General features: G+C 33.5%; 1 protein-coding gene and 1 long non-coding RNA gene across 4 annotated transcripts in view; both read right to left on the bottom strand.

Moving 5' to 3' along the window:
* Window positions 1-25,942, bottom strand: part of LOC118762678 — a 528,570-nt gene that overhangs the window by 494,430 nt on the left and 8,198 nt on the right. The window contains exon 1 of one of the 3 annotated variants that reach the window (XM_036501638.1): window positions 24,966-25,289. The exons of the other annotated variants lie outside the window; for them this stretch is intronic. Coding sequence (XP_036357531.1) covers window positions 24,966-25,018 — 53 coding nt within the window. The 5' untranslated portion in view covers window positions 25,019-25,289. Of the gene's footprint in view, window positions 1-24,965; window positions 25,290-25,942 lie in introns of those variants that run through there. 3 annotated transcript variants of the gene reach the window in all.
* Window positions 7,219-23,141, bottom strand: LOC118762679. Its single transcript, XR_004998446.1, has 2 exons — window positions 22,716-23,141; window positions 7,219-8,058 (listed from the first exon to the last, which is right to left on the bottom strand). It is a non-coding gene; the product is annotated as an uncharacterized LOC118762679 (long non-coding RNA).

Here is a 25,942-nt window from a genome sequence, read left to right as displayed (position 1 = left end):
TATGTGCATTTATATATATATATATATATATATATATATTTGTATATGTGCATATATGTATATATATATATATATGCACATACACATATATATATACATATATATATATATATATATATATATATATATATATACATATATATGCACATACACAAATACACACATATGTGTGTATATATATATATATATATATATATATTATATCTCTCGCTCTCTGTCTCTCTGTCTCTCTCTCTCTCACTTTATTTTATATGTTTAATTAGAGAGTGAGGGAGAGATAGAGGAGAGTTTGAAGTGCACTGACTTTACCTGATCGTAATGTTAGCACCTAATTTCTGGCAACAATAATTGACTTTTCGTTCTTCTTTTTTTTTGTTTTTGTGTTGTTCTCCAGTAGTTGACTGCTATATAGTTCTGCCTGTGTATACACGTGCCCCTCCGTAATGGTGTTGCACTTCTTGAACAAAACTTTTTCTATGTCTGTATGCCAATATTTTTTGTCGTCTTTTGACGATAATGTATTGAATTGAGAAAAAAAATAGTCATTAATTACTTACGATCACAATAGCCTTTACACTTAATATATGCTTTCTGATTATATACTTTTCTTTGAAATTCTCTTAAGAAGTTAGATTTTCTGATTACATTCATTCATATTAAGACACTCAATAGATTTATCTACGACTTGTTATTAGATATTGTTTCGTAGAATGGATGTTAATTAAACTATATTTAGTAAGCCATATTTTCGTGGTGCAAGCATAGTAAATTCCGTGCAGCCTCCCACACTGTTAAAATAAGTTTAGTTAATGCTCAGCGTAAGGCCGAACTGCTCATCTTTTCAGAAAAATACTGAGAACTGTAGAAATGAAATTAAAGGATTTTCCGATTTTGAAAATGATATGTAAATGAATCTTGAAATCTTGACATATAATTGCATAAATTAAGAGCGCGGGCTGTTAGCCCCAAGATTTCGAGTTCGATTCGAGGCAGTGACCTGATTATTAATAATAATAATAATAATAATAATAATAATAATAATAATAATAATAATAATATGATAATAATAATAATAATAATAATAATAATAATAATAATAATAATAATATAATAATGATAATAATAATAATAATAATAATAATAATAATAATAATAATAATAATAATAATAATAATAATAATAATACCATCGAAAAATACCCTAGGAATGAGAACCCAAGGTTCGAAACTTCCCCCGAGACACCTCATGAAGGCTGGAGGGAATATCAGCCGAAACGTTGTGTTAATAACAAACAAGATGAGGACAAATATCCGTCAAATGCAAATAATGTAAATAATATATATATATATATATATGCAGGTATGTCATTTTTCCGTTCCTTTATATATAAGGCGGTACAGCAATGTCTTCTACCATACATACTTGGATTTTGAGGAAAGACATTTGTCCTGCTGTTATCAAAATGAAAGCAGAATAAAAAAGTTATTCATAATAGAGTGCACTAATTATTATTCCTTTGATATTATCATAAGGATATCTTTCAAAGAGTATCACTTGTGATGATATACAATGATACGAATAAAGTCTACACACGGGCCACGTGTAAATACGTAGAAATAAACAAATAAATAAACAGACACGTATGACCACACAGAACACGAATACACGCGCATACATAAATAAATGTAGATGCACATAAGCTTACACACACACTATATATATATATATATATATATATATATATATATATATGAGTATACGTAAATATATATATATATATGTATACAGTATACGAAAGTATATATATGCATATATATGTTTACATACATACATTCATCAATACCCCCCATATATGTATGTATGTATGTATGTATGTATGTATATATATATATATAATATATATATATATATATATATATATATATATGAAACGTAAATAATATTACAATACAGTGGTATTTTCCACCGACATAAATCAGCGTAAATTTAGAATCATAAATAGGAAATAGTGGCACATGATACGTTTTTTACGCCAAATAGCAGTCGATAACCGTACGACGCTACGTATATCTTCAATGAATGTATACGTATACAGTCAAAGATGTATGCGGGAGGCGAACATAAAAATGTTCGTCTTACTAGAAGGAAGAACGCTAGAGAAATGGACAACTTAGTACTTGAGTTCTCTGGCGTTCTTCCTAGAGGTAAGACGTAATCTTTTCATGTTCGCCTCCAGCATACATCTTTGCTTCTATACAATCAGTGAAGTTTTACATAGTGCCGTACGGCATCGACTGTTTTTTCAAGCAAATTTTGGTGACACTATTTCCTTTTTGATAATCCTGAACCAGTTTTTGTGTGTCTGACAAGAGGAGTCGATGCTAGATGTGTCGAAACAATTGTTGTGATTAATAATATATTCTCGTTTATTCCATCTTCTATTTTTCATTTGTAATATATATATATATATGTGCTATTTATTTTCTTACTAACTATCTGTCTGTAAATACCTGAAAGCTATTTGTATGATGTGACCAATTGAAAGGAGACAACTCATTATTCTAATTTATGTATTATATCTTGTGTTTATATTTTATTTGTTACTACAGTATACAAATGGCTGCCAGTGATGACTGGACACCGCTAAGTAACCATAGTATGCAAACGGTTTCCGTGCAGGATACAACTTTTACCATATATAAGTTAACATAATTTTTCGTATAACGTACGCTCTATACAGTATTATTATAGTTTTTGTGCAGATTAGCTATTAAATGCATGCAAATAATTTGAAATATCAATGTAAAGCTTCGGGTAGGACACACCCACATATGTAGATGATTTTAAGAAAGAAAGACAAACGAATGACATCGAACCTTTATCGGGTCATAATCATTAAAACCTTTTACCTCCTTAATTACAATCAATACGTCAAATTGAAGGCTTAATAAATTTTCAGTCATTTTTAATTACCTTTATCAAACTTTGAGTTTAATAGAGGTAATTAATTATCTCTCTTAGGCATTTTCCTCTCACTTTTGCTCTCTCTCTCTCTCTCTCTCTCTCTCTTTCTCTTTCCCTTTTTTCTCATGACAACTCCCTTATGTAGCCCTTCTGTTTTTCTCAATCAGCCCATTCAGTTCCTATCTTCGCAAAAGGTTTCTATCTCATTTTCTCTCTCACCTGCTCTTAGTCATGTCAATCTTGTCACTTTATATTCTTTTAGTGCATTGTTGATTGTTGTATGGGTTAAATGATTCATTACATAGAGCTGCATATTTCGAGATTACATTGTTAGTAGCGGTGGTTCCGTTGACCATAATAGCGTCTCATTTTCTGTGTTTGCATTGAGATCTGCTTCATGCTGCGCAACTTATCTGCAACGTTCGAACCAGTCTTCCTGGAGCAAGTTACTATCAAGGTTGCGTTTTGATGGCCCTATAAATGCTTCGATATCTAAAGCTGTATGTTTATTGCCCTAACACGTCAACTACTTTTGCTTCTCATATCTAGAAATGGATATTTAACAAACTGTGGAACGTATTACAATGTTTGTTATCTTAAAGAAGGGCATCCTATCTGAAAACACCACCGCCATCTCAAACGCTGTTGGTATAGTTGCTAATAAATCATTCTCAAATACGTTGAATGCTTCCTTTAAATCAATATGTTTGGTATTGTATCTACTAGTGGTCTACTCTCCTAGATCACACACACACACACTTAAACCCTTTCCTCCCAGGAGTTTAGGGAAAATCGTGTGTCTAGAATTAACATCAACAGAACTGACACTTATTTCTGATATGCATACCTTCTAGATAGAGTACAAATCTCTCCGTCGATTATCTGTTAAATTCGAGATTATCTGGCAGAATATGATGTCCGTGATTATGTCGTTAGAACAATCTTTGACTTACACTCTACAATCTCCTGTGTGTGGTGTGTGCCTATGTTCCCACATTCTTCTTTCTGTACATAACAATCAAACATATGAACATTCACTATATCTTGTTCTGACGCTGATTACTAATTACTACCTTGAGTGGGTTGGTCGATTAACACTTCACCCAAGCACTTAAGCTCACCCATCTCTTTTCAAACTTAATTAGCAGCCAATTCTCAGGTGTTTCTCTCCAGAACGGTAAAACCATGGCAACACGAATATTATGAATTGAGATTGGACTTCTTTCGGAGGTCTTGCGAAGACTATGACCTCAGCCATTTCCTCAAGAAACAATCAGAGCAAGCTAGATGGTGATTGGCTGTTATAACCGCGAAGCAAAATCTTTTTGAAATTATATGGTTCCAGGTTAAATTCTAGAGCCCGACACCATTTCTATCAACATTTCTATCAAGGCTACTAAATATTTTTTTTTTATTTGAGAGGGATTGCAGTAACAAAAACCTTTCAGGGTCATGGAATATGTTACTTTTTCTCATACGTCCCTTTCCAATCTCAGATCAAATCCCTACTTCCTTCTTACTTTTGCTGTTCAACTCCGTATAGTATTTGCTATATGTGGTAGTCGAGAGATAAGAAATATTCGTTTCTGGAAACTTGTGGGGTTACAATTATATAGAAAAAGGGAATTGGCGTCGATAATGGTGGTGGATAGAGCGGCGAACAAAATACCTAGCATCGTTTATCCCAGCTTTTTCTCGTTATGACTTTACATAATACCAAGGGATGTTTTGATAACCATCCTTCTTGCGTCAAGTGAAGATCTGAGGTCGGATTTACTCGAACAACTCATTCCTCTCATTCCTCCAACTTTCTAGCCTTATGCTTGTATTAGAATTATCATCATAGTAGAGTGACTAAGAAGAATTGGTAGAGCGTAGGGGGATTAATTTTGGATATTTCTTGTTCAAACCCATTTCAAATTCCGGTGAGGTAAACTTTAGTTGCATTCTTTCAGTTTAGATGCATTCAGAAACCTTTAGTGTAATATCCCTCTTCCCTAACTGTGTGACAGTATGCCTATTTTGAAACACTTGTTACTGAAGTTTATTTTGACGGAAAGCAAAGAGAAGTGAGCACCATAAATAACCGGTCTATGTTTGGACGTCTTGCATAGTGAGTTACCATACATTCGAGTTCCATTTCCCATTTTATCTTTCCTTGGTCTATAAAACTTACAAGCGAAGTATTATAGTCAATTTAATCGATTGTTTCCTCCCCATAAAAAAAAATGTATATGGCATTGTGCCTATGTTGTAGATCAATATTATGAGTGTATGGTAATGGAAAGTTTAATCAATTTCATTTAGACACGTGTGTTAACGATCCAAGCCGGATTCCCTTTGTAATAATTTATCCTTCGTGAATCTACTATGAATAGCACAAATACCAGTTAATCACTAATGCCAATTTAATTAATTCCATCTTCAAACAGAATAAGTTGCCTTATGCTTAAATCATAATCATAGAAACAGGCAGAACTCGGGAAGATTCCACGTTTTATAAACACTATTTTTTCCCTTTTGATGCATTAATAGATAGACGTTCGTAACACTGCTTCATTATGCTAAATATTTCAGTTATATCCCACACTACGTTAAAAATTTAAGGCGTAACTCTTAAACGCATATTATTATGAATTGTTTTCGATATCTTCTTGCAGCTAAACTTGTTTAAGGCGTTACAAATAAGCCCTTGTCATTGTATAATAGACTGTGAGCATATTATGTGACAAGAAGAATAACGTCGTAGATTATAGTCTCTTCCGTGCGTTGAAATAGCACCTACATTGACTCTCACTTTCTTTTCTCTGTAGTCGATAAAATAATTTCTCTACTATAAAAACATGTCCCTTCTTCCGACGTTCTAAACTAATATAGATAAACACGACAATATACTTGTATGTTTATGTCTTAATTATTTATGTAGTGTTTGCGTATGTTATTTTTGAAATATTGTTGTACACATATTATGCTGTATAAAACACAACTTGTAGAAATATAAACAAATCTATATTAGAGTTTACAGGACAACAAATATTTGGTGTATTTACAAGAGTAAGAACTTTTATTGAATTTAAATTAACCGAACTGAAAGTGTTTTCACTGATGTGTGACATCTATAACTAGCCGAAAAATGTATGCGGTGATATTTCTGTGTTGTTACTTTTAAAGTTTATAACTTTTAAAGTTTATAAAACATTAATTAGGTTCAACATGTACATAATCCTGAAGATTGGAAATTAACTTTTACTTATGATATGAAGTTGTGCAGACGCATCTGCATGTTTTGCTTGTTAATAAATAATGAAATACATACATATATATATATATATATATATATATATTAATAAAAGAAATTCCGACCTTGTCTGATTTTCACGTTTTATTTACAATCTTATAATGATATAAGATAATATAATATAATAAAATAAAATAAAATAATAGAATGTTAAATGTTCATTCTGATTGAACTAGTACTTTCATGCATTAAATTCTGCAATCTTCAGGTTCATGTAGTAGTGTTGACAGTCATGCTTCACAATTTTGACAGTCAAAAATTGTGAAGCATGACTGTCACCACTACTACATGAACCTGAAGATTGCAGAATTTAATGCATGAAAGTACTAGTTCAATCAGAATGAACATTTAACATTCTATTATTTTATTTTATTTTATTATATTATATTATCTTATATCATTATAAGATTGTAAATAAAACGTGAAAATCAGACAAGGTTGGAATTCCTTTTATTAATATATTCTTCTATACACAATCACACACACCCGTATATATATATATAAATATATATATATATATATGACCTTACATGTGTAAACACGTTATTAAAATAAACAATTAAAAGTATAAATACGTACAAAAGACAGGCATTCATATATAAGAATGGAATATTTTGTTTGGCGGTGTAGATGTATATTTTCTCATTTTACATCATTCCAGTCATAAATAAATTGGGTGAGTCTGGCGTGTGTGTGTGTATACATAACATATATATATATATATATATAATATATATATATATAGAGAGAGAGAGAGAGAGAGAGAGAGGGAGGGAGAGAGAGAGAGAGAGGGGGGAGAGAGAGAAATAAAAGCCATCGTATCAAATGCCAACAGTTTTGTGTACACGTCGTCAATAGGTGCGCCGTATCACGCTGCTACGGCGTACCTATGTATGCATAAGCGGATACGACGCACCCATGTAAATATTTAAAAAAAACGAAAGAAACGGCAATGCTAGTATGGGTATTTTTTTTTATTACAGAAATTTTATTTTAGAAATATAATTAGTAACAGAAGAGTATATGGTGTGTCGACTTCCATGAGATTTTATTTTTAAATTTTCGTTTCCATCATTCTCTCAATCCTTTCAAACATTTCTTATCAAACATTTCTACGTTCTTGCTGATTTTGTCCATTGTCTTATTTTCTGGCTGACATTACTGCTCTCAGCAAAATTCTTCTGCGTTATTAATGTCACAAGATATTGATGATTTTATACAGATGTTTTGTTTGCAACCACACACTAAATGTATACAAACGTACATAAGAACATACACATATTTAATAAGCACAAACACCTATTGTTGTGAATTTCTAGTGCATCAACTGACAGAAAAACAAAAGTGTTTTATAGCTCTTTAGATTTATGCCTTGTAATGTACAGAAGGAATAGTATTGAAGAAATAAATCAGGAGTTTAAAAGTGCACATGTGGACACATTAGGAACATTCATAGTATAGAACTCAAATAACAGAATTATGGAAACAAATGAAACTACTTGACAAAATTCAGTAACATATCCTATATACACATAAATACCTAACGTAAAAATAAAATGATATTATTGTTTATCTAACATCGGACTTATCAAATAGAATCATGCAATAGTTTGCGAAATAAAACATCTTTGGATGTAATGGAGTCACAATATCACAAAAGGAAGACTGCACACTATACTTTGGAAAACAAATCCACTCTTTCACATATATATTTCATACAGCACTGTTTTTTGTAATCTCTGCACCAGAATAACAGCTCATTCCGTGAACGACATCTGGGGATCACCACTAGATTTCTGAAATATATTTGGAGATCAAAAGATAAAAGGAAAATATCAGTAATATAGGCAATAACATTAAGCACCGAGAAAATATTGTCGAGAAAATATCCTTGTATTATTGACTGGCTAAACTTATATCGTACACGGAACGAACGATGTTATTTCGGTTTTTCGTTACCTGTTCAAATTGTGCCCCTTGAATTTCAAATCAGATTCTTCTAATGCATAATGAAATGTAACTGACATCAAAGACCGCCTCACTACTACGCGGCTAACCAAACTGTAATCGTTAATGTTTCTCTATCATGGCTTATGAAATGATGATGGAAACAAAATTTTACTTCTGTTGATACATAATACTAATTACCATGCTTGAGACTAATCATTTAACTCTACAGCACCAAATATATACTAATCTTGATACGAACGGGAACCAGTTATCAAAAGATCAACTGAGTTTCTCAGTGGGATAAATAATGGACAGATACTTGCCATAACATTTTTAATAAATACTAAATTCATATACCAAATCGGCGGCAACATATGTTTACAATAATCTAAGAGGACACTTGTTAAGAAGTTTCTATATTTGGTTTCTCTGTAGTAAAATACGTGTGTCAATTTTATTACAGACGTTTCTTAAAAGGTGACATTGATGTTGTTAATATTCTTTTTTATATGTTGAAAATTATCGATTGCAGGTGGATTTTAAACATATTTGATGTATGCGTCCCCGAGAGAAGACATTCCAGAGAAATACTGCTGGACGTATATCTTAGTGTGTGATACCTTTCGTTGGATCAGATACTGTGGATGTGTGTAGAAAAGGTAAAATATTCAACACTGGTTTATTGTAGAAGTGAACGAGGCAGCACTGAAATTCAAATGCTATTGCAGTGTCAGCAGAAAAAAGTTGGTGTGACTAATTATGTTAATTATTGGGGCGGCTGTGCTTTAGATATTTAGACTTAAACGAAGAGGTATGTTTGTGTATCATTAGTACTATCATTAACTTTAGGTATCTCACCGGAGCATTCTATCTGTTTATATCCCTGTATTTAAATGTCAGTGCAAGAGAAAGGCGTGGTGAAGCAAAATAAAAAATAGTGTATCATCAAAAATGTATCATCAGAATTGAAAAGAGAAAGAATCACTAACCAATAACAAATTAATACAATATTCGAACAGATCATTAAACTAATGAAGAATTCCTTGAAGTTCAAGTGTCATAGGATTAATGAGCAATTCATTACTGCATTAGTATTTTACATCTGTGTTTGTATCCAACAAACACTGGTACTATAAAATAAATGTGTGCGTGTATGTTGTGAAGAAACCTCAAGCGAGAAAACTGTAAATCTAAACACGCTAGTGAATATACGGAGTTTAACATTAACAATATGATGAAAACAAAAATGAAAAGTATAGAAAATATTAAACAAAATAAGTGATCATACACACACACACACACACACACACACACAAAAAGACCATAATTTATCTCAAACCAATACAAGCATAACAGTAACTAGTACACACGTAACTCATAAACCTCAAAAGGAAGAAAACTCAACAGAAACGCCCTCGCGAAACAATAAAAGGGCCCTCAAAATGCAATGAAAATAGTACAAAAACCATAATTCTAGAAACAAGCAAGTTCTTCCAGCAGAACTAATATTCGCAAGAGAATGGAGATCATAGATGTTCCCCTGGAAACAAAGAACCAAATACAGATCCTCATAAAAATCATAAACACTGCAAAACAACTAACAGCACAAGGAAGAGAAGATTCACAGCACAGGAACCATACACAATATTGAAGTTTAACAGGTACAGCAGAAATATTATATAGGAAGATATTAAAAAAAATCAATATGTATAGATGACGACAAAACCATGCTCAAATTAGACACAAATACATTTGTTTACGAAAGAAGAAATGTAACAGAATCCTGCAGGAATTGAAGTCTGTGGAAGTGAAACGCTCGAATACAGACAAACTAAATGACCTAATCTATTACCTAGAGTGGTAGTATCAACGGTAGACGGGATTGTTAATAATAGATTTAAATCCACCGCATTCCATTTTTACAAAGATTGACAAGCAAATATACAGCATAAGACTGACAGTAGCGGAAATGTCTATTAGATTGAAAAGCAAAATTTATTAAATAGTCACAATATGAATTACAAAATTGAAATTACAAAATATAGCAATTTAAAGTGCTTCAGCAAATCATATCTGCAAACGCACATAAATTGAGACGCTGCGAATCACATAAACTCTTTTTTTCCAGGACAGCAAAGTAAGGGATTTTTAAAAAATAAAATTACTTTATGAAAATAGATTAATAATCTAAAAACCTCAATAACAACGGGAGTTGAAGAATAGAAGTATATGATCTGAAATAATAAAATTCAGTGCAATAATAATAATTCTCATTGTAGTTAAAAAAGGTTAAAATATACAATAGTGATACGAATCTGATTAAACGCATCCAGCACAGAACATCGCAACATTTTAAAAGCTGCATAACCGTAGGTTGAACAAATAACCCAATTTTTAGCAGAAACATCAAAGCAGTATTCATTAATTTATGCTGGCAGCAATCAGTGAATAAACCGATCAACACTACAAAAGAATCATTGCTGCTGCGCGGGGAAATTGTTGTTCCTGGAAGCAACAATACAGGAGATATAGAAATGTATAAACCTAAAGATTTTTGTTAATAACCAAAATTCCCCTAATATTGTAAATCTAAATCAGATTGGATGTCAATGTCGATAGAAATCTCACTTTCATAAAGGAACAGAAACGGTACTGGAAAAGAGATGTATATACTGAAGGAGGAGCTACTAGTGACGCGGGCAATCAAGATAACCATTATTATGGCATACAAAATTTATCAAAAATAATTTAATGGTATAGGAAAGTTTTCGATACTTGAGAGTCTAGCTATAAATAATGCAAGAAAATGCATCAAGCATGTAATTTCATTTTGAAAACAATATATGTGTGTGTGTGTGTATGTGTGTGTGTGTGTGTTTGCTTGTGTCTATGCATGTATTATTTGTGCATATATGTATAAATACAACCAAAATAACGTAAGCGAGAAATTGCCTTATGCATATAAGAAGAATATTACAACTAGTAATGAAGAATCCTAACAACTATTGTAAATTTTAGAGACAGATTCGAAACCATATCCTCTCTGAAATACATACTGTTTACAAGGAATAATGTCCATCTAGGAAATCTACCAACATTTGATTACAAATACCTCCATTACCTAGGATTGAGTATGGGATTAGGAAATTTGCCAAAGCTGTTATAAAAATGAGTAAATTACCATAATTGAGAACATTATATTATATCCAGTCTCTGAGAACAGAAAATTAGAACAGAGCCAGGAACACATAAGCTTAATAGGTGAGACTGATGAGATTAATCACACATAAATAAAAGAGAACGATATTAAACATTTTTTCAGAAACTTCAGACAAATTTCAAAAACTGAAAATCAATATTAACAGTTTTATCAAAGCAGCCAGCAAAATCGTTAGTATGGCGTCTAAAATGCTTTGCATCATTTCCGTCTTTACGTTCTGAGTTCAAATCACGCCGAGTTTGACTTTGCATTTCATTTTTTTGGAGTCGAAATTACTGTTCCTCTGCCAAAATTTGGAACTATTATTAACAGTATGGTAATAGGTAAAAATGTGCAAATCATCTCTTTTATAAATTATTGTATCAACAATTAAATTGGAGATCGTAGAGGAAAGCATAAGATACTCCCAAATATAATCTAAAACCATAGCACTAAGCTGACACTAATGGGATACATCAGCTCCACACTCATAAAGTATGGAACTGGAGGCAAATAAAAACAAATACTGCGAATCAACGACTGTTCCAATAAATATTATTTAGGAGCCAACAAAAGAAAGTGACTAGTGTAGCATCAAGGAAACAAACAACGTTTCCATATATACAGTGAGACCAACTAGAAATTGGAAGCTAGTAATATTGAAGAAAAAATATGAAGAATGTAGAAAAATGTATGTAAACAAGGAAATCGCGATGAAAACAATTTACGAGGCCAAAATCCTCCAGTACACGATACCGTGGGAGCAAGTAAATGTTTAAGCCAGTAATTGCTCAGAAATACTGATATAAAGACAAAAATGGATATGTAATTTTGGTTGTACATGATAAATATGTGACTAGAAAACAGTTATTTATAAAGACAAAATACAAGACAACTGAACGCATAATTTCTGGCAAATCCAAAGACATCTACAAACATAAGCAATGCCCAATACATCAAGTTAGCAGTACTCCAAAACTTTCAATTAAAGTGAAGGCACTGAATATGTACGTTCCAAATACGATACATTTCTCTGTGAACAGACAAAAATATCACCTGGAGGAAAGTTCGGAAATTATAGAAACACAGTAGTTTGAAATGGATGAAAAGTATGTGTATGCTAAATGAAAGACAAAAATAAAGAGCAGAAAGTGTGAGAAAGGAAAGTTTGAACTCATACGTACAGATATATACCAGGAACACAACACTACAAGTATTCTGTAAAATAAGCCATATCGGCATCCACCATAAGGCTCATTCAAATCCTGATCCAGTATAGTCAGCTGCTAATTTGTAGTTGGTCTCATTACATATAAAGAAAAGTTGGTTGTTTTCTTCATGCTACACTAATCACGTACTTTTGCTGGCAACACAGAAGCAAACAAAACCAAAGAGCAATCACGTCGTAATATAATAACAAAACTCTCAAAGACCATCGTCTACATAACAAATAGATTAAATATTAGAGAAACAAGAAGCCAATATAATCAGCAATGCAACACATGTATCATACAATGTATGTTAATAAAAATCACTACCTTCAGAAATCTGATTCTGTAGTAGAGACACGCATAAATTAATGAAATAATATTCCTTACTATTATTCTCATCATTATTATCATAGTTGCCTTCTAACGACGAATGTGTACTACAGTGTCAGCTGTTCACTACCAGTTAACTAAGGTAACACCTCTCATTTCCCGAGCACCTTCCGAGTATTTGAGCGGTTCCAAGCAGTGCTGCTTTCTGCAAGGGCTCCACCCTTAATGCAGCCTCTATTTGTTCCATGTACATCTCGAGATTTTTGCTCACTGTTCCCAGGGCTCCGAAAATCATTGATACTACTGCTACCCTTTTCATCGACCACAACTGTTTAAATTCCCAAGCTAACGTGTCATACATCTCGATTTTTCATACTTCCTTAACGCATAACTTGTTGCCAGCTGGGCATGCTATATTTATGAGCCAGCATAGTTTGTTTTCTTTCTCAATTAAGACAATGTCGGGCTTCCTATTCTCAATATCACGGTCGCACTGAATCATAAAACCCCATAGGATCATTGCATTTCCATTTTCAACAATGCCTTCAGGTTTGCGGTCGAACCAAATTCTTTCACTGTCAAGTCCATAATTGTTGTAAAGTGTCCAATGGACTAGCCTGGCTGTATCGTCGTGGCGTCTCTTATATTCCTTCTCGACTAGTGGCGTACATTTGCTGGTAATATACCATACGGTCTCACCGTTTTGTCCACAGATTCTGCACTTATCTCTTTCTGGTGTGTTGTCTAGTCTGTATTTTATGTAGTTAGTTCTTAGTGCTTGCTCTTGAGCAGAACATATTAGAGCCTATGTTTCCGGTTTTAAATCACTTTTATTTATCCACAGCCATCTTGTTTTTCTGTCTGTCTTTTTTTACATACCATACTACGTTGTTTTCTTCTGCTCCAATGCTGTGTTCGCACCCGATAAGTCCTCTTCCACCTCTTTTTCTTGGTATATACAGTCTCCCTGTGTCACTTTTTAGGTGGAGTGAACCATATCTAGTTAGCAACTTCCTTGTCTCTCTGTCTAAGCTGTTTAGTTCATCTACTCTCCATGTGATTACCCCTGCTCCATATCTAAGGAGTGGAACCGCCCAGGTATTGATAACTTCGATCTTATTCCGTCCATTTAATTTCAATTTAAGTATCAGTCTCAGTCTACGGAAGTATCCCACCTTAAATTTTTCTCTCATTTCTTTCTCCATTAATTTATCCATTTCCTAAATCCCCAAGTACTTATATCCCGTTTCTTCTATCTGCTTCATAACCTCCCCCGACGGTATCGCTACTCCGTCCATACAGTTATGTTACTTCTCTTCAAGATTAACACAACACACTTTCTCAGTCTGAAATCCATTCTGATATCAGCATTGAACGCACTCACTGTATCAACGAGGGAACTGACTTGGGTTTCATCTTTACCATGAAGTTTGAGGTCATCCATGAATAACAAATGGTCGACATTTTGTTAGCGGCTTTTGAATACATAACGAACATTTGCTTTCCTGAGAATCAGTGTCAGTGGTATCAAGCACAGTACAAAAATCAGTAGGGACAGGCAATCCTCTTGGAAGATGCCCCTCCTAATATCTACTGTCCCTAAACTTCTTCCGTATGCTGTCAGGTCCCTCCTCCATTTCGCCATACTTTTTCCAAGCAATCGTTCAACATTCGATGCAATCCCAATTAGGTTCATACATTCCATAATCCAAGAATGTGGGATAATATCGTACGCCTTACGATCGTCGATCCATGACATGGCTAAGTTATTTTTCCTCCTCTTGCAGTCTCTGAGTACAGTTTTATCTATTAGGAGTTGATCCTTGGTACCTCTTATTATTATTATTATTATTATTATTATTATTATTATTATTATGGCGCTGACCTTGCAGAATCGTTAGCACTTAAGGCAAAATGCTTAGCGGTATATCATGCGTCCTTATTTTCTGAGCCCACATTCCGCCAGAGTTGACTTTAGTTTCCCTTTCTAGGGTTGATGCAATCAACCAACCCATTCCTCCCGTTCTTCTTCTTCTTAATAATAATAATAATAATAATATTAATAATAATAATAACAATAATGGTTTCAAATTCTGGCACAAGGCTAGCAATTTCTTTGGCGGTGGGGTGGGTGGTAGGTCGGGTGCATTGACCCCAGTGCTCAAATGTACTTATTCTGTCGACCCCAAAATTATGAAAGACAAAGTCAACATCGGCGGAATTGAACTTATAATGTAAAGACGGATGAAATTCGCAAAGCATCTTGCTCCGCGTGGTAGAGATTCTGCTAGTTTGGTACCTTAATAATAATAATTATATATTATAAATGAACAATTTGGCATGTTTTTTTATGGCCTACCAATGTATGTTGTGTGTTTCTTTGCCCAAAGTTTTGAGAAGTTATTCAACAAGAAATGGAAACAAACTTGAAAAAAGGCAAGTAGAAAATTATAATAATTTATATTATAAGCACACGGCCTGAAATTTGGGGAAGGAGCATTGTCGATTACATCGACCCCAGTACTCAATTAGTACTTATTTTATGGATCCCGAACGAATGAACCGCAAAATCGACCTCGGTGGAATTTGATCCTAGAACGTAAAAACTGTGGAGGCTGCGACATGGTAGCAAACACGAAAGCAGCAAAATATCACATTCTATTGTCAAAGAAGCTTGCAAATTCGCAAGGGAACCCTGAAATAGTTGAAAACCTGAAACCACTTCCACAAACCAAGCGAAATGGATCAAGCAGACTACAAAAATGAACGGGAAGAAACAAATTGAGAAGCAGTGGAGCCAGAAGCCTCAGTATGAACAGTATTTACTTGGAAGTCAAAATTCTGATGTAAATCAGGCAACGACACATCAGTCGCTGAGAAGTTGAGGACTGAAAGCAGAGACCGAAGGTTTTATATTGGCGACACAAAATCAAAGCTTGCTCACCAAAAACTACCCGCCTAACGCTCTTCAAAATGGTTATTAACCTAAATGCAGATTCTGCAACACATATAACGAAGCAATAGACCATCTTGTCTCAGGATGTCTTGTGCTGATCCAAATGAATACAAAATCTCCACGATAGGGTAGGAGAGTATTTAGATTGGAAAATATGTAAAGACAACAAAATCAGCACTCCTGCTTAATGGTATGAACATCAGCCTGAGCCAGCTGTTGAAAGCAAAAATGTCACTATTCTCTGGGATTTTCCAGTCAACACTGACAGACTGATCCAGGCTAATCGACGAGACATAATTATTAAAGACAAGGAAGAAAATTCTTATAGGCAAATAAACGAAAGTGTTCCCAGCGATAAAAATACTTGTGTAAAGTAATTTGACAAACTGAATAAATATAAGGACCTGGAACTTGAAATACAAAATAGTTGGCATCTTAAAGCGAGAAGTGTTTTAGTTATTTTAGGTGCCCTAGATATGATAAAAAAAAGGAATGACAGAAACATTTAATTAATATTCCAGGAGAACCATATGTCAGAGAAATCCAAAAAATTGTAATGACAAGTACCGCCCATATCATTAAAAATACTCTATCCATTTCAATGTTTGTGTGGTATTCTATGAAGATATTTCGCTACACTTCCTCCCTAAACTTTCGGTCATAATATAACATCTCTTACTCTTCACTCACCCCAGGACGCTGGGTGTGTCTCGAAGAGTGACTGTAACAAATGTGTAGATCAAAAGTAAATAATAATAATAATAATAATAATAAGGTACATGGGACAAATAGGGGCTGCAATAAGGGTGGAGCGCTTGCAGGAAACAGCACTCCTTGTAACCGCTCGAATACTCCAGATGGCGCTCAAAGGGGTGCTACCTTAGTTCACACGTAGTGAACAGGAGACACCGTATCACATCTCAAGCGTTAGACGCTGTGCAAAGATAATAAATAATAATAACCATAATCCGTTCTACTATAGGCACAAGGCCTGAAATTCGGAGGAGGGTCTAGGCGATTACATCCACCCCTGTGTTTCACTGGAAATTTATTGACCCCGAAACAATGAAAGACTTTGAATAACAGCAACAACAACAATAATAATGATAATAATGAGACTACTACAACTTCTGATAATAATAATAATAATAATAATAATAATAATAATAATAATAATACGTTTAAATATTTGTTGTGCAATATTTTTTATGTGAAGTCGTGTGTCGAAACAGATATTGTTATATTTCGGAAATGGTCATATTGCCAGTATAGCCAATAAAAACACATGCACTATATATTTGGTGTTATTTTGCTTCAGTGTTATTTATTTTTTACATTAATCTTAATCTTATTTTGGCCAGAGTTCTTTCGTCACACTCCTGTGACCGCATCAGTGGTCCTTTGTTTTCTTCTTTCTTATTTCTGTCTCTCCTTACTAACCGTCAGCCATAATAATAATAATAATAATAATAGGCTGGATATAGTTGTTAGAGATAACCAAGAAAAAATTGCTTTGTAATCCATGTATCAATACCAACAGGTGACAATGTTTCTCTGAAAAACGGAGAAACTTTCAAAATACAATGATCTGGAAACAGAGGTAAATCGAATGTGGGACCTAAAAACAAACAATTCTCATCCTATTATGGTATTATTAGGTATGATAAAAAATCAGTCAGAGAAATACATAACAAAAACACCAGGACTTACAAGTATATATAACATACACAAAATAGCACTACTAGGCACCACACAATCCTTCGTAAAACACTTTCAAGACAGTGAAAATACGAGAACCACAACAAATCACAGCACATACCCAAGGCACACAGAGTTGCGTTCTGTAGTGCAGTAAACGTACGTGATAAAAATAGTACTAGTGAGTAATAATAATAATAATAATAATAATAATAATAATTATAAATATAATATTTTAGTTACTTTAAGGGTATAAGATAAATACAAAGATTAGAACATATTGAAATGTTAAAAAGAAAAATAATTGCAACAACCACTGGTGGCAGATCAGAGAAGTTCCTAAACTGTGGATCATTCTTTCATTTCATCTCAGCTCATTTAGCTACGACAGTGTACAAAAAAGTGCATCTATGTAACCCTCTTACCAATGTTCGGAATATAATAAGACGGCATCAGTGATACGGTTATATTTTATCTTCTACAGTTATGTCCACCTTACGAAATCTTTTGTCACAGCTGACGATCCTTTGTTTGACAGCGTCGGCTAACATTGCACCAACCTTTTCATTAAATGATCACAATCATTGAACATTACATCTTTGAGTAAACTTGACTGAACTCTGAGCTGCTTCCGCAAAGAATGGTATTTTCATTTCGGAATAAATGCTCTAAGAGGTGCTAATTTGTTGCTAACTTTCATAACGACCTGGTAATGCTCCATTCTCCCTCTGTTGTACTCCTACACCAATTTGAAATTTCTTTATATTTTTCGTTATAAAACCGTGAAGAAGAGATTGCTTAGACGGTCCTCAATAACACCAACATGTTTGATAACTCTCACCACAGACCTTTCTCAGTGAATGATTAATGTATATCTATCTATCTATCTATCTATCTATCTATTTATCTACCTATCTATCTGTCTGTCTATCTGTCTATCCATATATTCGTCCGGAAAGCGGACGCGTGCACGCGCGCAAGTGCAAAGATTGCGGGGTGAGAGTGAGAAACTATTTAAGTATAAATAACTGTAAATGAAGTTAACTAGAACTTGCCGATTATAAGCAGAAACAGTGCCTATAAAAACATGCTTAATGAATGAGCATTGAATAGAAACAAATCACTGATTGCACGCATATCATACAGCAAAACCCAGTTGTGCAAGGAAAGCTTACAGCAACAATGCGGTTGCTGCAACAATTAAAATTAAAAAGACAATGTGATATATATCTTATGAACATGGGTTTGGAAGCTTGGTTTCATTCTTTTCTGACAACAGATATAAGGTTGAAGACAATAATCTGGGGAAATATTACTGCGTTGAAATTCATATTTTTTTTACAATACGAATTTGAAAACATAGTTCAAAAGTATAAACAACAGAGACCGAGGGAAACGGTATCAGTCAACATAATTGTTTATTATAATTTTTGTGTGTGTGAACTTGGATACATTTCTGTGGCGTGAAAAAAAGAGTATTTTTAATTTCGAACTAATATCTGCATTGGAGTGCGAAACAGTAAAACTTTAAGAAGGATTTACAAAAAAAATCAACTTATATTTCTGATAATTTATTATTAGATATTTATCATTATAAATTTGTTCATTGATTATCATATCTTCTCTCTCACCTCTTCTCCATCTCTCAGTTTGTTCATCATGTGAGAGATAAATAGGCTGAAGAAACGCAGTGTTATTTTCTTCAGAAATTGAGAAAAGCTCAAAAGAGGAGGACGCGGCGTTTTCCGATATAGTAATAAAATCTCAAAGACGCCTCGATGTTCCGTTGATGAATGATTGAAAATTATGATGTAGAAGAATTTCATTTCTACCATTACTATCCCTATGGTGAGAATAACGGTTCATATCAAAAAATGAAAAACAAAATAGTTTGGTCTTAATTCTCATCTTAAACTTTTGAACAAAATTAGTGTTTAACTGGTTAGATTACATCAGAAAAAATTCATATGTGTGACAAAGAATAATCTTTTCTTGTTGGAAAATATTTTAAATCATTTCTATTTAAGTATGTTATATCGATTTCAAAGTTTGGCACAAAGCCAGATATTTCGATAAGCCGATTACATTAACCCCAATGCTCAACTGGTGCTTATTTGATCGACCCTTAAACGATGAAAGGTAAATCTACTTCAGTGGAATTTGAACAAAAGATAGACGAAATGCCCCGGCGTGCCTACGGTTCTGCCAACTCCCTACATTTTTAAATATGTTATAATATAGGCAAAACAAATTCGTATATTTCAATGTTAAATAGAGGATAAATATTATGATTTCAAATCTAATTATTAAATAGTTCAAACTAACAAAAAATGTTTTGCGTAAATTAAAAGCTGCAGTAATGGGCTTTTATTCTACAGCAGTCCAAGTGAAGCTCAGCCTTTGGATACACTAACAATATATAGCTAATATATACTCAGATCAACAAACAGAGAAGGAATCATAACAACGAGGAGTTCAATGAACTGATAACGATTTGGTGATATTGTGGCTGCTGAAAATAAGGAGGGAATGGAGGAGGTAATATGCATAATTCACAGGTAAATCTTCAGAAGACGCAAATGAATGTTTACCTGACGTGCTAGCAATATCAGTCATATATGAATCAAATATCGTTTCAGCATTCAAAATTATTCCGTTTAAAAATTATACATTACTACTATCCATTTGAGTCAGGAAAGTAAACATGAATTGGGTTATTTTAGTAATACGATATGAATTTGATATGATAGAAATTTGATTTCATTGTTTTACTGTGTGTAAATAGATGCTATAATCACAGTTCGATCGCAGCATCTATCCACATACAGCATTAGAGAAATATACGCCCGAGCAGGGCTGGCATGGCTCTAAACATATAAAAAAAAAAACAAATAAGATGCGGTTTTTCATTTGCAAATATCTAAGCAGTCGATAATGTCCTAATAGTGAAATTAATAGGGAGTATTTGTGTTTAATTTTACACATAACATTTGTCTAGGTCTTAAGTTGCCCTAAGTATCGCATTATAAAGAAATATCAATATTCAAGAATTGAAACTTCTAGAATCAAAATGTAATGCTTCGAAGCAGAAAATACGTTAGTTCTCTATTTAAATGACTCGAATAATGTGCAGAAGTGTGGCAACTTTACCTGCAGTAGATTAATAATATTAGCAAGGGAAGGGTTTTGTTCATCCACATAGTGCAACACAAATGGGAAATGTGTCTTGATCTTAAAGATCTCCAAAACTTGATAAAGAGAATGTAAAGCAAGTGATAACACAATAAGAAAATAAATTCAGTGTGAGCATCAGTGTTTCTTTGAAAATCAGATTATAGTTTTTACTTCATGGCATGATGTATTAGGGAAAAAAATCAATCGTGGACAGGATAACAATTCATCACATGTAATTTTCTAACTTAATTACCCACCTATCCTGGAGAGCCAGGTTAAACGAGATAATGAAGAATAACGTTCATGCTCAGAAGCCCAAGGAAATGGCAGTTACAAGTTTTACCTGATGAAACAGGTGCAAAAAGTTATAGGTAATAGAATTCCATATTCAGCCGGCAAGTTGATGCCTGTTCGATTAATATCCAACTTTAAAATAAAGGTAAAAGAGACTTACTGAGATAAAGAATTAGTATTTAGCAAGTTGAATTTAGAAAATTAAAATACATTTAATTATATTCCTTCCTAAATGAATTAGCATCAGTTATCATGACCTAGTGGGAAATAGCCTGCGTGTGAGACTTACAAGACATAGCAGCAAAAACTTCCAAACATTAAATCGAAACCACTACAAATAATATAGTTTGGGAATAAAGCATGTTGAATTACACAATGACCACGAGGAGGTCATGTATGGAAAATTTTGATCATTGGTAGACGCTTTCGACATTAAAAGAATCACCTGTTCAAGAATGCAATTACGATGATTTTCACATTACGCAATTGTTAAAGTTCAAGAGTTTAAAGTAAAATTCCTTTCGTTTAGGACATGATTGAAAATTTGCCCTTTCATACAGGAGAACAAATAAATTGGCAGAGTAGGTAAAGAGTCGGATACGACGTTATGTGAAATGTGTCCCGATAGTCAGTAATCTAATTTAAAATTCTGTTAGGTTAACTTTTCTCATTTTGGAAGTCGATAAGAAAAAAAATAGTAGTAGTAGATGATGGAGTGTCACACATGTACAACGTGTCAAAAAGCGACACTTAGCCATTAAAGTTTCATCATTTTACATTTAGAGTTCAAATTCGATCTCCAGTCGCCGGCTTCATAGGGAACTAATTAACAGTAATGGGTTTCTATTCTGAGATGGAGCAATACTTCGATTGAAGTAACATCACGATCTCATATGTGAGACACCCGGATACCGGACAAAGTAGAATACCTCTATGACAGAAAATGAAAAAGAGGGGAAATAACTTATTTTCGGGTATCGAGGATTATATCAAAATTTCGAATCAAATTACAAGTGAAATAGGAACTGACACTAACTGTAAGTTCACGTGATACTTGTCGAATATTCAACACACCGAGTAATATATCAAATAACTTACATACAAACAGCTTAGTTTTGCGGATAGGGTAAGGCTCACAGCCCTTAGGGGGCATACTACACCAGTTTACTTCCCAATGATATTCATATTCTTTTTGAAATTTTGTAAATGAACACTTGTGGAAGAGAACTGAACAGGGTGGGAATTCTGAAATGTCCGAGGAGGAAAGAATGGGTGTAGCAATCAGATTAGGGTATGGGGTGGACACGCGGAAGATAGTAGGAAGGGAGACGAGCGAGAGCAGTGTCTACTGGACGTGGCACGAGCAGAATTCGCTCCGAGGCAAATACCGTTATAGTAGTGCTTGAAGGACTGGAGCCGTTTGTAACCTAAATGCTGTTGAGGAATAAACGTGAAGAAGTACCGCTAAAGTATAATAATTACAAACAAACTTCACACAAGAACTCAGATAACAAATCAATTCAATACAAAGCCAATGGACTGGAGATTTTCTATTTCGTAAATGCTTGAAGGAAAACTATATATGTACGTAACAATCAACATCAAACTTAGGTATACAAAAAAAAAAAAAAAACAACTTACTTTACGTTTGTTAGTTATCACTCAGGTTCTTTCTCACTGCCAGGTATATAAATAAATATAATTTATAAAAATATATTTATCTATATATCGTACATACGGGTGTGAAAGTAATGTATTTATATATATATATATATATGTATAATATTTTTACTCCCTGGTTTGGCACTCTGTATTACTGCTATATTCGTGAAGCTTTAGAAAATTGTCCTGCGTGTTGAAGCTAGTATCTGTTTTGAAAAGTTATAATGAGCGTCCATCCAACACGGTAAGTAGACTATATGAAGGCGAGAGTCAGGCAAAACGCAAGCAGGCATGTATGCCGGTGACACAACATAGACAAGCAGTTCTAGCTGATATCCCATGCCTGCTGGGTGTTCCAAGAACTTCCGCTATTTCTTAACACACACACGCACACACACACACATACACACACACACACAAATACACAAACAAACACACATACACATACACAAATACACAAACACATACACATACGCATACACACAGGCACGCACGCGCACACACAGAGTCGCAAGCTAACACAAATACATATTTAATATATTTACACAATCACACACTCACACAAACACATACGCATACGAACACACGTACACATGCAAAAACACACACATATACGTAAACATTAAATATAAGCATTTACCTACGAATATGTAATATGTATAATATATATAATATATATAATAATACATATATTCATATATATATATTCACATTTACAGACACACACATGCGTACATGTATGTCGATTTCCGCCTTACAAAACATACTGGTAAATACGTGTCTACGTGAATGTAACACATACAGATATATATATATATATATGTGTGTGTGTGTGTGTGTGTGTGGTGTGTGTGTGTGTGTGTGTGTGTGCGTTTCTGTGTGAGCGTGTGCGGCTCTACATATACATATTTATATATATCACTTTCATAAAGCAGGCAGTGTACACACACAGGGAGACCGGTGCACACATGCAAACACACGTACACAGGCACAGGTATGATGACAACTTTGTGAGCTTAATACACTAGTCCACTAAAAAATAAACACACGCGCATATATATATATATATATATATATATGTACTTTAGAAATACGATCGCATTTAATCACATTATTACCCTGCATTATATTGTTATATAGAGACACGTTATTGTCCACAATTTCGTATGTGTTATTTAGTCACAATGCTTGCTGCATAATTAGCATATACATATATACTTTTGAATGTTTGGATTGTTTTTTGTTTTTTTTTCATCTTACCATTTTTCTTTCGTTAAAAAAATGTACAACATTACTACCATTCATTAGAGCCAGGAAAGTAAATATGTATTGGGTCATCTTAAAAATACGATATGAATTTGATTTCTTTGACTGATTAGTAACTTTTCAACACTGACCCACGATACAAGTATATATATATATATATATATATATATATATAGAGAGAGAGAGAGAGAGAGAGAGAAATAAATATATAGATAAATACATATATATAAAATATATATGTATGTATATGTGTGTATATATTTATATACACATATATATACATTTACACAAAGATATATATATATATATATATAAATGCATGTATGTATATGCATACATATAGTAACACCTCCGTTTATGTCAAGTTATCATTCAATAATAACACTATAAAGTTAAACACATGAATTATTCAATACTTCTTAGTAGGGTACATACTTATTAATACTTTTAGAAGAATGTGACAGGGGCTCCCAAAATTCTGCCTGCTAGCCAACGTCTTAATTCATTTAGATTTGTATATGTGAATGTGTCTGTTCCTGTAGTTGGGATTTTGTTTATTCTAAAATCAGTCCCGTTAAACTAAGTCTGTGAATAAAAGATTACTAACAGGAGTAAACTTTCGTTTTCTTTTATAATATATATATACAACTATATTCCTCCATTTCGTTTGTATTCTTTTAAAATGTTTGCAGCTGTTTGAGGTATATTTAACTGCTAATTTTAGCAGGTAGTTGGAAATATTAAACTATACTTTGTTGGTTGGATATTAGCCAGTCATTTCAACGTACTCTGAATGTATAGTGGTTGTGTATATTATATTGTTGGTGTTGGTGCCGAAAGGGTTGGCGATAGTGTTTCTTATGGGTAAGCAGGTAGAACTAGCAAGCGTGATTATGTTATTTGTCGTGTCCGTAGTGGTAGTGGTTATGTGCAATTGTAATAATTTAGCAATTATTAATTTACCTGCGCTGTTGGTAATTGATACAGAGGTGTCTGTATCGTGTCCGATTACACATGCAGTCAGCTGTTTTCTTATTGTTGAAATCTATACTTGTGCTTGTCTCGATATACTGGAGTTGTATATATGCTTTACGATATACATATAATGAAACACTGCAGCATATACAAACGCATTCCTCCGTTCGCTTATGATAATAGGTGTAATTTCTACTGTCCGGGAGCTGGTTCAATTGATATTTTACTTTCACTTGCTCAGTCAACAATTACGGAGCATTAAATCATACTATTTTTACCTTTTCATTTTCATGTAAATTCGAATATACACGTAATTAACTCATCCTGTACCTAGCAACATATATTATCAATATAATACACAAATTTGCATACATGTTCACACACTGACACAGGCACATATACGCATATATATATACACACATATATATGTGTGTGTGTGTGTGTCAAGAGCAGTTGTGTGGTAAGAACCTTGCTTCCCAACCACACGGCTTCTGGTTAAGTCCACTGCATTGCACTTTCGGCTGTTATAGTGCCGGGGGCCAACCAAAGTCTTGTTAACAAATCAAAACTTAGTGGAAGGAAAGTGAATGAAACCTGTCGTAAATATGTGTGTAAACACACACACACACACAAAACGCACACATACACGCATGTGTATATACATGCGCAAACACAAAGATACAAATACACACGTTTCCACCCTTAAGTCATACATGAATTGAGGTCGAACTGTGCAAGAGAAGCAAATATTTTTTGAAGCAAGCTTTTTTTTAAAAAAAAGACATGAAAAATAGAAAGGTGCCTGCAGTAACTTATCCAGAACTTCAAGTGATAACGTCGCAAAAACTTAGAAGCATATTTTGTACAATGATTAAAAGAGGACTAAGTGTAGCTGCCAAAATTACTGGACACTTCTCTAATTTCACATACATTCCGCGTCAGTATTAAAGACATAGAACTTAGGT

This window comes from Octopus sinensis, linkage group LG3, assembly GCF_006345805.1.
Source record: "Octopus sinensis linkage group LG3, ASM634580v1, whole genome shotgun sequence".
Classification (NCBI taxonomy): domain Eukaryota; kingdom Metazoa; phylum Mollusca; class Cephalopoda; order Octopoda; family Octopodidae; genus Octopus; species Octopus sinensis.
This window is presented reverse-complemented; position numbering and strand designations above follow the sequence as displayed.